The sequence below is a fragment of the Mandrillus leucophaeus genome, unplaced genomic scaffold (genome assembly GCF_000951045.1).
Source record: "Mandrillus leucophaeus isolate KB7577 unplaced genomic scaffold, Mleu.le_1.0 Scaffold129, whole genome shotgun sequence".
In the NCBI taxonomy this organism is placed as follows: domain Eukaryota; kingdom Metazoa; phylum Chordata; class Mammalia; order Primates; family Cercopithecidae; genus Mandrillus; species Mandrillus leucophaeus.
This window is the reverse complement of record NW_012101243.1, coordinates 968,500-980,504: the sequence shown is the minus strand read 5'-3', so window position 1 is coordinate 980,504 and position 12,005 is coordinate 968,500. Positions and strand designations below refer to the sequence as shown.

Genomic DNA, 12,005 nt, shown 5'->3' with positions numbered 1-12,005 from the left:
TACTGAAATGTCAGTGTTCCTGGCCTTGGCCCATATTCTGGAGGCTTGCCCCTTCTTTTTTTGTTTTTGAGACAAGGATCTCACTCCGTCACCCAGGCTGGAGTTCAGTGGTACGATCTCAGCTCACTGAAACTTCTGCCTCCCTAGTTCAAGTGATTCTTATGCCTCAGCCTCTCCAGTAGCTGGGATTATAGGCATGTACCACTGCGCCTGGCTAGTTTTCATATTTTTAGTAGAGACTGGGTTTTGCCATGTTGCCCAGGCTGGTCTCGAACTCCTGGGCTCAAGTGCTTTGCCTGCCTCAGCCTCCTAAAGCGCTGGGATTACAGGTGTGAGCCACTGCACCCAGCCCCTTGTCCCTTCTGAATCCTTATCTAGATCCTCCATCTTTATAGAAATGACTTTGTTTGTAGTAGAATTAAATCTGTCTTCTAGCAATTCAGAAGAGGGCATAGGAAGATCTTGGTACTTATTATGAATGGAGAAAAGATCCTGGGAAAGGGGAAGGTGGTCCCAGTGTGTCTCTGTATTCATGGATGGTCTCCGTTGTCACGGGCTCTGGGCTTTTATTCTCAGAAATATTGTTCCCCAGTGACCCGGTGAATTTATTTTCAAAGACAAACAATAAAACTGGGACTAACTTCAGAGCATCTGTCACCATAAAAAACATGGCCTGGATGGCTGTGCTTACCTTCTTCATGATTGACAGGGCTTGCAAGGAAATGGCAGGGTCATGCTTGTGAGGAGTAGCACCTTCAGATCCCAGCTGGAATGGTGAAAATTGTAGGTGGGAGGAAGCAAAGACTTTAATGGATTTTTTAATAAAGAGCAGGTCTGTACTCTGGCTCGTGTGTTACATGTTAACAGGTAGTGGACCTGAAAGTTAACGATGACTCCCATTTCCCCTGAGCAATTGTGATTTCAGTGGTATGTCTGGGTCCTGAGTAGGTTCCTGGGACAGGCTGATAACCTGTCTGGAGGTGTCCCAAACAATTGATGCCAATTGTTTCCCCCTCTTCCTCAGTGGCTAGCAGTGGTATGGGATTGCTGGAGTAGGACAGCTGAGACGGGATAGTTGTAGGCCCTTGGGAGCAGAATTTTAGTTCTGTAACATCACTCTGTGCCTTCATGTATATGGCCACTTCCACTTTCACAGGAAGGTACAGGAAGGCATCCACAACATTTTATGTGCACATACATGGAAGCACAGCTTTCAGTAGATGCTCACAGGAGTCTGTGGCCCTAAAAAGGGTAAGAATCCCTGTTCTTTTCTTCAATAACAAACTTTTTTCTTTGGAATGGTGAAAACAAAGTTTCAGAATAATTTTTAGAAGCTTTATCATTAATGGCCTATACATAAATGACAGTTGATTTTATTTTTGTAACCCCTGGGTAATCATTGCATTTTTGTAATTGAATGCCATTACATGCTGGGATCATTGTAACTGTTTATTAATAAGTTAAGCTTATTTTTAGTAAGTCACATTTGAAGAGCACTTTAGGCCACCATTAAATCACTTAATTGTTATGAAACTCAGTGGTTGATGGTGTTGGCAAAAAGAGTCAAATTCTGTAAAATACTTGAAGAGATTTATTCTGAGCCAAATATGAGGACCTTGACTTGTGAGACAGCCTCAGGAGGTCCTGAGAACATGAGCCCAAGGTGGTCAGGCTACATACAGGCTACATACATTTTAGGGAGACATAAGACATCAATACATATAAGAAGTACATTGGTTGGGTCCAGAAAGGCAGGACAACTTGAGGGGTGGGTGGGCTTCCAGGTCATAGGTAGATTCAAAGATTTTCTGATTGGCAATTGATTGAAAGAGTTAAGTTATTATCTAAAGAGTTAAGTTATTATCTAAAGGCCTGTCGCCAGGCGCAGTGGCTCATGCCTTTGGGCTCCCAGAACTTTGGGAGACTGAGGTGGATGGATCACCTGAGGTCGGGAGTTCAAGACCAACATGGAGAAACCACATCCCTACTAAAAATACAAAATTAGTTGGGCATGGTGGTGCATGCCTGTAATCCCAGCTACTTGGGAGGCTGAGGCAGGAGAATTGCTTGAACCTGGAGGCAGAGGTTGCAGTGAGCTGAGATTGCACCATTGCACTCCAGCCTGGGCAACAAGAGCGAAACTCTGTCAAAAAAAAAGAAGAAAGAAAGAGAGAGAGATAGAAAAGGAAGGAAGGAAGGAAAAAGAAGAAAGAAAGAAAGAAGGAAAGAAAGAAAGAAGAAGGAAGGAAGAAAGAGAAAGTGAAGGAAGGGGAGGGAAGGGAGAAAGAGAAAAGGAAGGGAAGGAGGAAGAGAAAAGGAAGGGAAGGGAGGAAGAGAAAAGGAAGGAAAGAAAGGAAAAGGAAAAGAAGGAAGGAAGAGAAAAAGGGAAGGAAGAGAAAAGGAAGGAAAGGAAGGAAGACAAAAGGAAGGAAAGGAAGGAAGAAAGAGAAAAGGAAAGAAGGAAGACAAAAGGAAGGAAAGGAAGAAGAAAGAGAAAAGGAAGGAAGGAAAGAAAGAGAAAGAAAGAAAAGAAAGGAAGGAAGGAAAGAAAGAAAACAAAGGAAAGAAAGGAAGGAAGAAAGGAGTGTCTGGGTTAAAATAAGGGGTCGTGGAGACCAGAGTTCTTACTATGTAGATGAAGCCTCCAGGTAGCAGGCTTCAGAGAGAATAGATCGTAAATGTTTCTTATCAGACCTAAAAAGGTGCCAGACTCTTACTTAATTTTCTCCTGGAACAGGAAAAGACCTGGAAAGGAAAGGGGATTCTCTATAGAATGTAGATTTCCCCACAAGAGACAGCTTTGCAGGGCTAGTTCAAAATATGTCAAAGAAATATATTTTGGGGTAAAATACTTTGATTTATTGCAGTACCTGCTATCTGTTATGTTGGTATCTTATTGCTACAAACAGTCTGTTTTGTCAGTCTTAGGGTCTCTGTTTTAATGTTAATGCTCGTCAGTTGTGCATGAATTCCAAAGGTAGAAGGCTTGTCTGATTCCCTTTCCATCTTGGCCTGAACTAGTTTTTCAGGTTAATGTTGGAATGCTCTTGGCTAAGAGGGGTCCATTCAAGTTGGTTGAGGGGCTTAGAATTTTATTTTTGGTTTACAATAGCAGACAGATCAGACAGATAATTAGCCCAGTTTCACAGAGGAGGAAGTAGGAATGAGGCTGGTTGAGTGAGTTGTCCCAGAGTTGAAATCCATTCAGGTCTTCTGAGTGAGAGTCCAGTCCCACTCACCGTGTGTGACCACAGTGGAAGCTCACTAAGGAGTGGTCTCCTAGGAGACCACAGATTCACATTCCCTCTTGTTTAGCAAATGGTAGTGTGTGGTCAGATGGCCTAGGTGGAGCTGCTGTCCCTACTGGGAGAGTATTTAGGAATTGGGAACCCCTGCAATGGTCCAGTTACTCCAAAACCCATGCCCTCTTTGTCCTCTCAACAGAAGCCGGGAGCATCCTGATCTGCCACTGTGGTGCCAGCCTTGGAAACAGCACTCAGGGGAGGGGAGATCTCAATTCAAAAACATCCCTGTCACTGACACCAGGAGCAAGGAGGAAGCCCCAAGCTATAGAACTTTGAACGGGGCAGTGGAGAAGCCCAGGCCGCTGGCCCTGCCCCTGCCGCGTTCTGTGGAGGAGTCCTATATCACCAGTGAGCACTGCTACCAGAAGCCCCGTGCCTACTACCCTGCCGTGGAGCAGAAGCTGGTGGTGGAGACGAGGGGCTCTGCCCTCGACGATGCGGTCAACCCCCTCCACGAGAACGGCAATGATTCCCTCTCCCCGCGCCTGGGCTGGCCTCTAGACCAAGACAGGAGCAGGGGGGACAGTGACCCCAAACCCAGCTCCCCAAAGGTATGTGGCTGGCTTGTACTTGTTCTTCATTCATTGCGTGAGTGCTTGTAAGTTCTCCTCCTAGGTCTGAATGTTCTATGGAAGATATTTATTAATAAAACTGTATTTAAATTTGCTTACCATAGATATTTTGGTAAGCAAATGGGTGCAAAGTCAGGAGAGCCCACTTAAGCCAAAGATCCTAGGTTCCAGGAAGCACCCACAAAATGGCATAGTCAAGAGTGGTGGGTCGTGGGGGCGTGGGTGCAGAGGAAGGGAGAGGTGGGAAGTAGCAAGGAGAATTGGGTTAGGAAAACTCATCTTTTCTTTAAGGCAGTTTGCATTATAATTGCACCTAGATGTTAATTCTTAGCATGAGCAAACAATGAGTCAAATGTTTTGTTAGGCAGAATTTTTTCAATCCAGTTGTATGATAGCTTTATTTTGACTTCTAACTTTGAAGCCCTGTGGTAGAAATGGTACACTTTGTCAAAATATTGCTGGTTTCATCAGTTTTCCCAAGAACCACTTTTGGTTTTTTTGTTATTCAAGTCACTCTCTTCTAGAACCCCCTTGTGTCACCTCATTGCCGGTGTTTTCATCTCTAACTGCTCACTAGGCTCATTGTGCCCTGTCCTCAGTTGTCAGTGAGGCTTTGTATGATTTGAGAGTTCCTCTGCCTCATCATCCTTACTTCCCAGACTTTCTCCTGCAGGTTGGTGTCACCAGCGTTAAATACATTGCTGCATGGTGCCAAGGGGATCCTAGATTACAAGCCCCTCAAGGGAGGGGATTGTACTTCATTCATCCTTGTGTCCTTGACTGTGTCTAAACAGTGTTGGGCAAGGTGGTAAGGACACAGTCTTGAGACAGACGCAGTTTCAGTTCTGGGCTCAGCCCCTTGCTGTGATTCTGAGTGGGTTACTTCACCTTCCTGACCAGACCTGTTTTCTTGCCTGTAGAATGGGGCCAGTGAAGCCCCCTCAGTTACTGTGGAACGTATTTGTGAAAATCCCTCAGCACATTGTTTTGCACATAGTAAGTACTAAATAAATATTGGCTAGAATCTATTTCATTTCAAATGGATGAATGAAAGGTTGAGTTACCAAATCCTAGAAAAGGTTTGTGGTCCTATGGATCAGGCAGGTTTCCTAGAGGTATCTGGCACATAAAACAAAGTCAGAAATACTGGGCCGCAGCAAAGCAACCAGGGTTAACAGTCTCTTCCATTGATTGTAAGCTGACCTTGCTTTTATGTGCCTTACCCTATATCATCCTTGTGAACCTTCCAAATAGGTTTTACTACCCCCATCCTTCCACTGAGGGAGCAGAGGCTCAGGGACATGAAGCAGTCCATCCAGACTCGCACATTCAGCAGGAGATGGAGCTGAGACTTGAAACTCGTTGGTGTGACTCCCGTGTACTAACCCTCGTCTGCACTAGCCCTGCTCTAATCAGCTCTCAGGGCTCTGAAAGCCATTCTGTGAGGCTAGGACATTGGCCCAGTCAGTAGGAAGCAGCTGTGGGTCCCCGAGCTAGAGTGCTACCTTGAGGTCGTTGGAATTGGTACAGTGGGCAAGCTTCTGCCCAGTTCCGAAGTAGGAAATAGGAAAGGGAGGTAGGAATTTGGAGTATTGAAACTGCAGCTAGTATTTCAGATGGCTGCAAACGCTGGCTGGTTGAAAAATGGGCCAGGGGCTATCTCCATTCAGTAATTTCCATGCCATTGCATCCCCAGGTGAAGGAATATGTCTCCAAAAAGGCCCTACCAGAGGAAGCCCCTGCTCGGAAGCTGCTGGACAGAGGCGGAGAGGGGCTGCTGAGCTCCCAGCACCAGTGGCAGTTTAACCTGCTGACCCACGTGGAATCTCTTCAGGATGAAGTGACGCACAGGATGGACTCCATTGAGAAGGAGCTGGATGGTAGGGCTCCCTCCTTGGCCACCTGTGCATTGGCATGCACTCTGAGCACCCCCAGACGAGCGGCTTTCTGAACCCCCCAATCTGAGTTTACAGGGACCACTGTACTCTTTGCTTCTCTTCTTTTCAGCCTCTCCCCACCTCCATTCTCCCCTCAGGATGGACGAGCCTTACTTTTAGTATTTATCAGGTGCAAGATCTGCATGATGTTGGGTCCTGCCTCGCTTGTCTGACTGACCCCTTCTGTGAAGTTGAGTATGCAGAGAGAGGGCAACTGGCAGTCCTGCTTGCAGGAAATGTGTGATCTAAGCGAATCTTTACAAACAAGTTCTGTGAGAAATTAAAATTTTGACTTAAGTTTTAGGGTATCTGAGGATTTAATCTGAAAAACCTCTTATTTCAATCTTTGATAAAATCTAAAATGAAGCTTTCTGCTCGTAAGCCAATAGAGATTTGAGAATTTGCCTGAGTCATTTGTGTAGCCCCAGGTATTCCTCCCAGATATTGGTGGTCACGGACAGGCCTGGAGGGTCAAACCTGTAATGATGAATACGATCAAGTTCAGTCTCTCTCCAGGAAGTTGATGGTTTGGGTTGTTGGAATATTCCCTAATTATTTGTTTTCATGTTAAAAATGGAGCCGAGTTAAGAAAGAAATGTTTGAGGATTCTGGGTACAGTCCGGCTATGATTTTTTACTGTAACTGGGAATATAAAACATACATGAAATAACTCAGAAGAAAATGCCATCTGTTATACAAGTGAGGGCCATGAGGTGTGGCCAGGACACATGTGGCTGATGCCATGCCAGGGGAGGAGAGTGCTAACAGGAGGGCTTCCTAAAACTGCTGAGACTGAAGTTGAGCTTTAAGGAGAATGATGGTGTTTCCTACTGGAGAGGACTCAGAGTAGATGATCTGGCTCGACTGGAAAAAGGGTTGCCCTGTTGGAGGACAGTGAGAGAGACAGCAAGACCTAGGCTGGGTGTGGTGGCTCACACCTATAATCTCAGTACTTTGGGAGGTCAAGGTGGGAGGATTGCCTCAGGCCAGCCTGGGCATCACAGTCTCTATAAAAAATAAAATTAAATTTACAAGAAAAAAACAAACAACTCCATCAAAAAGTGGGCAAAGGATATGAACAGACAGTTCTCAAAAGAAGACATTCATACAGCCAACAGACATATGAAAAAATGCTCATCATCACTGGCCATCAGAGAAATGCAAATCAAAACCACAATGAGATATACCATCTCACACCAGTTAGAATGGCAATCATTAAAAAGTCAGGAAACAACAGGTGCTGGAGAGGATGTGGAGAAATAGGAACACTTTTACACTGTTGGTGGGATTGTAAACTAGTTCAACCATTATGGAAAACAGTATGGCGATTCCTCAAGGATCTAGAACTAGAAGTACCATATGACCCAGCCATCCCATTACTGGGTATATACCCAAAGGATTATAAATCATGCTGCTATAAAGACACATGCACACGTATGTTTATTGCGGCACTATTCACAATAGCAAAGACTTGGAATCAACCCAAATGTCCATCAGTGACAGACTGGATTAAGAAAATGTGGCACATATACACCATGGAATACTATGCAGCCATAAAAAAGGATGAGTTTGTGTCCTTTGTAGGGACATGGATGAAAACCATCATTCTCAGCAAACTATTGCAAGAACAGAAAACCAAACACCGCATGTTCTCACTCATAGGTGGGAACTGAACAATGAGATCGCTTGAACTCGGGAAGGGGAACATCATACACTGGGGCCTATCATAGGGAGGGGAGAGGGGGGAGGGATTGCATTGGGAGTTATACCTGATGTAAATGACAAGTTGATGGGTGCTGACGAGTTGATGGGTGCAGCATGGCAACATGGCACAAGTATACATATGTAACAAACCTGCACGTTATGCACATGTACCCTAGAACTTAAAGTATAATAATAAAAAATAAATAAATAAATAAAGTAAAATAAAATTAGCCAAGTGTAGGGGTGGAGTCCCAGCTACTTGGGAGGCTGAGGTGGGAGGACTGCTTGAGTCCAGGAGTTGGAGGCTGTAGTGAGCTGTGATTATGCCACTGTACTCCAGCCTGTGTAACACAGACCCTGTCTCTAAAAAAATAAACTAAAAAAAGGAATTGTAACTGATGCCACTGTCTGAAAAACATATTATTAGAGAGCTGAAGGAGGATATAATGCTAGACAAAAAAGTGTAGCTCTTGAGAGAATAGCAGTAGGAGTGGCTCCAAGCCCCTGAAAATAGGATTATCACCATGGAAACAGGGTGAATGTTTGGTTGTTGCCACAGGGACCTTCTCTGAGGGGAGAAGTTAAAGTCTACTCACATCTTACCTCCTTAATCCTCTCTTCAGCCAGGTTTAGCCTCTCTAGCCCTGGACGTGCCGAATGGGCAGTGTGGCAAAGATGGTAGGCCTGAATGCCCTTCTTTGGCCTCTTGTATGTCTCGCCGACTCAGAGTCACATATTCTGTACATTTCTAAGACTCTAGGCCCTGAGAGAGATACCAAGCATTAAAATAAATGATAAAGCTTAAAGATTTTATTTAGGTAAACAGACTTTTGCATAGTATTTAAGAGTAATCAGAATCCCTTTTTAGGGAATCAACTCTTTATTTAAACACCAAGATAAACTAAGCTTTCATAACTAAGTTTTTAAATAGGAATTTGGACGTAACATTCCTTTTTTAAAAAGCTGGCCTGCTTAGCCAGGTGTGGTGGTGCACAACTGTAATCCTAGCTACTCGGGAGGCTGAAGCAGGAAAATTACTTGAACCTAGGAGGCGGAGGTTGCAGTGAGCTGAGATCATATCACTGCCCTCCAGACTGGGCAACAGAGCAAGACTCAGTCTAAAAAATAAAAAATTTTTAAAAATTTAAAAGCTGGCTTGGCATAGTGGCTCACCCTTGTAATCCCAGTGCTTTGGGAGGCCAAGCCAAGAGGATCACTTGAGGCCAGGAGTTCAAGGTTACAGTGAGCTATGATCGTGTCACCATACTCCAGTGTGGGTGACAGAGCAAGACCCCATTTCTTTAAAAAAAAAAAAAAAAAAAAGCCTAGTAAGCTATTAAATGAAATGTGTGTGTGTGTGTGTGTGTGTGTGTGTGTGTGTGTGTATATATGCCATTGTTTTACAATTGGCCATTATTTAATTATTTATGTAGTTATGTGAACAGTACTTTATTTTGTAGCAGGACGAGTGGCAGACAAAACTCCTCAGACACTGAGTTACAGAAGGAAGGGGTTTATTCGGCCGGGGGTATCGGCAAGACTTTTGTCTCAAGAGCCGAGCCCCTGAGTGAGCAATTCCTGTCCCTTTTAAGGGCTCACAACTCTAAGGGGGTGCCTGTGAGAGGGTCATGATTGATTGAGCAAGCAGGGGGTACGTGACTGGGGGCTGCATGCATCGGTAATTAGATCGGAACAAAATAAGATAGGGATTTTCACAGTGCATTTCTATACAATGTCTGTAACCTATAGATAACAGAACCAATTAGGTCGGGGTCGATCTTTAACTACCAGGCCCAGGGTGCGGCGCCAGGCTGTCTGCCTGTGGATTTCATTTCTGCCTTTTAGTTTTTACTTCTTCTTTCTTTGGAGGCAGAAATTGGGCATAAGACCATGTGAGGGATGGTCTCCTCCCTTATTCCCCCCTTTTGAGACTCTCACTCATTTTATTAGTGGGAGTTCTCACTTTCATTTTCCCTACCCATGTCTTCTTGCAAGACAGATCGATAGTGATTCATATAGCACACTTATACATTATGGTGAACTAAGGTAGCGATGAAACTTTTTATCATTCGAAGAAGTACAGGTAGCAAACAAGGGAGCAGTACGTAGGTTCCTATTACTATTATAACTCTTATTATAAGGGTTTTAAATCCTCCTAGTGCTGGGAGTCATTTTCTAAACATGGCCCTAGAATCAAATCTATGCCACACTTGCACGGGCACATGTGCCTGTTTTGTCATATCTCTAACCATGTCTTGAACTACTTGCCCTTGATTATCTATGTGTAGGCAGCAATTAGTAAGGTTAAATTTCCTACAGATCCCTCCTTCAGCTGCTAGCAAGTAGTCGAGAGCTAATCTATTTTGATAGATAGCATTTCTCATCTGAGTTTCTTGCCAGGCCAGAAGAGTCAAGGCTCTGCCGGTTTTATTAGTGATTATTTTTAAGACAGCTTGTAACGGTATGATTTGGTTGATCATGTAAATGGGGGCCCAGTATCCCCACAGTCCATCTTGTGCCTAAGTAGCAGGCCTATAATATTGTATGATTCTCTCAGGGGGCCATTTATCTTTTTTTTTTTTTTCCCAATTTCTTATAGCTATGCTTCTCTTTTCGCGGGAAGCATAGACAGGGAAGCCCACGAGTTTGCCTGTTTTTATGGGCAGTAGGAAGAAAGATGGTTTAATAGTGCCAATAACACAACTAGCTGCCCACTGGTCAGGTAATTTGGCGTAAGCTCTATGCCCATATATCCAGTATAATCCAATGGGGACTGTCTAGTCCCTGTGGGACTCTGGGTGTGTCCACATGGTTTGCAATTTTGGGAATTATGACTGTTTTTGTGGTACCGTTGTACAGTTTCTGTCTCAGACAACTAAGTTGTCCTACGGGGTGAGCGAATTCTTTTCTTTCTCTAGCTATGCAATATTGTCCAATAATTGAGGCTTTTAGGACCCAGAAACTATTCAAGGTGATTCTTTTGAGCTGGGAATTCATCAGGATCTGGGTTTGTAGGTACTAAGTCTCGGGCTTCCCATGGCCATTGATCTCTTATTACAGTTCCTCCACATACATAACATGAAGTGACACTGAGAGACTCAGCTATATGGTTGGCTAATTGCAAAAACAAATTTCTTGTTTTTCCTGGAATTTCTGGTACTGGCACATTTAATTCATCATAGAAAGTTCGAAACACTGGCTCAGGAGAGCATTTGTAAACTTCTCCTCGAACCAAGATACTTACTCGAGGATCCAGTCTGGCCCCGTCAATTCCTAAGGTCACACACTCCTCTTTTTCCAGCAAGGATCAAGGGTATTGGTTATTACTAGCTCTAAGGGGTAACATTGTCCCTTAGTACAGGAAGGGCCATTTTTTCCTTTCCGAAGGTGGACTGGATCCTTTTCATCATTTTTTTTTCGTTTATCCAAGTGGCCTAAATGACACAAGACCAGTATTTACATTTATTTCCACACAGTCCTAATTTATGACAGATGTACTTATTTTCTGCCATATAGCCTCTTTTCTAATTAAGAGAACCACACCTTATTCCTAACTTATTACTATTAATGACAGCACAGGCATCAAATTTTAAGGTGATTTGTTTGGGCACCCCCCCCCTTTTTTTTTTTTTCTCTAACACTTTTGGCTAACACTTTACTCATATCGTTTATGAGCTCCCACCAGTCCTCAGTCCTTAATCTTACTTTAAGAACTGTGGTCATGGGAGGCTCAGATGGGTCATAACACACATCAGGTTGGTCATTTCCTGGGCTACGTACCTTGTATAGAATAACATTATACAAACAAGTTCTTTTTAGAGTTCCAGTACACTTAAAAAAACCATAAAATAATAGGACCGTAGCAACCTTTTGTCCTACCTCAGTGACTCAATGTATATACTGGGAACAGCCCTCAGTCTGAGGACGGTCAGTTGAAGTCCTTACTGTACAAGTCCAAATTTTAAGGCAAATGAGTCCTGCAATGAGTTTCCTCATGCTTTGGCCGTGTGTGGACCAGTCAGCTTCTGGGTGTGACTGGAGCAGGGCTCGTCGTCTTCTTCAGAGTCACTTTGCAGGGGTTGGCGAAGCTGCTCCCGTGCACGTACCGCTCACAGTCTACTCATGTTCGAGGATGGTCTCAGAGGCTGGGCCTGCTAGAATAAACTGAGTCCAATACCTCTACACAGTTATGTTCAACTGGGCTCTCTGATACCGGGAGCAAGGTGGTGGGGTTTAGGGTGTTGCAAACTTCAGTGGTTACGTGGGGATTTTCATATAGCAAGCTTTGGTACTTGGTTTACCTAGCATTTGGTAACCAGTGATGTCCTTTGGTATTTATTAAAGTTACCACAGCGTGGGGGGCCTCTATATTCAGGTTTTGCCTAAGGGTTAGTTTATCTGCTTCTTGTGCTAACAGGGCCTTTGCTGCTAGGGCCCTTAGACCTGGGAGCCAACCTTTGGAAACCTTGTCTAGTTGTTTTGAGAGA

General features: G+C 44.1%; 1 protein-coding gene across 2 annotated transcripts in view; it reads left to right on the top strand.

The window, feature by feature from the left end:
- The window catches only part of PHF20 (PHD finger protein 20), a 228,733-nt gene that overhangs the window by 204,973 nt on the left and 11,755 nt on the right, over positions 1–12,005 (top strand). For both annotated transcript variants that reach the window (XM_011972373.1, XM_011972374.1), the window contains exons 16-17: positions 3,445–3,856; positions 5,574–5,757. In XM_011972373.1, coding sequence (XP_011827763.1) covers positions 3,445–3,856; positions 5,574–5,757 — 596 coding nt within the window. The remainder of the gene's footprint in view (positions 1–3,444; positions 3,857–5,573; positions 5,758–12,005) is intronic.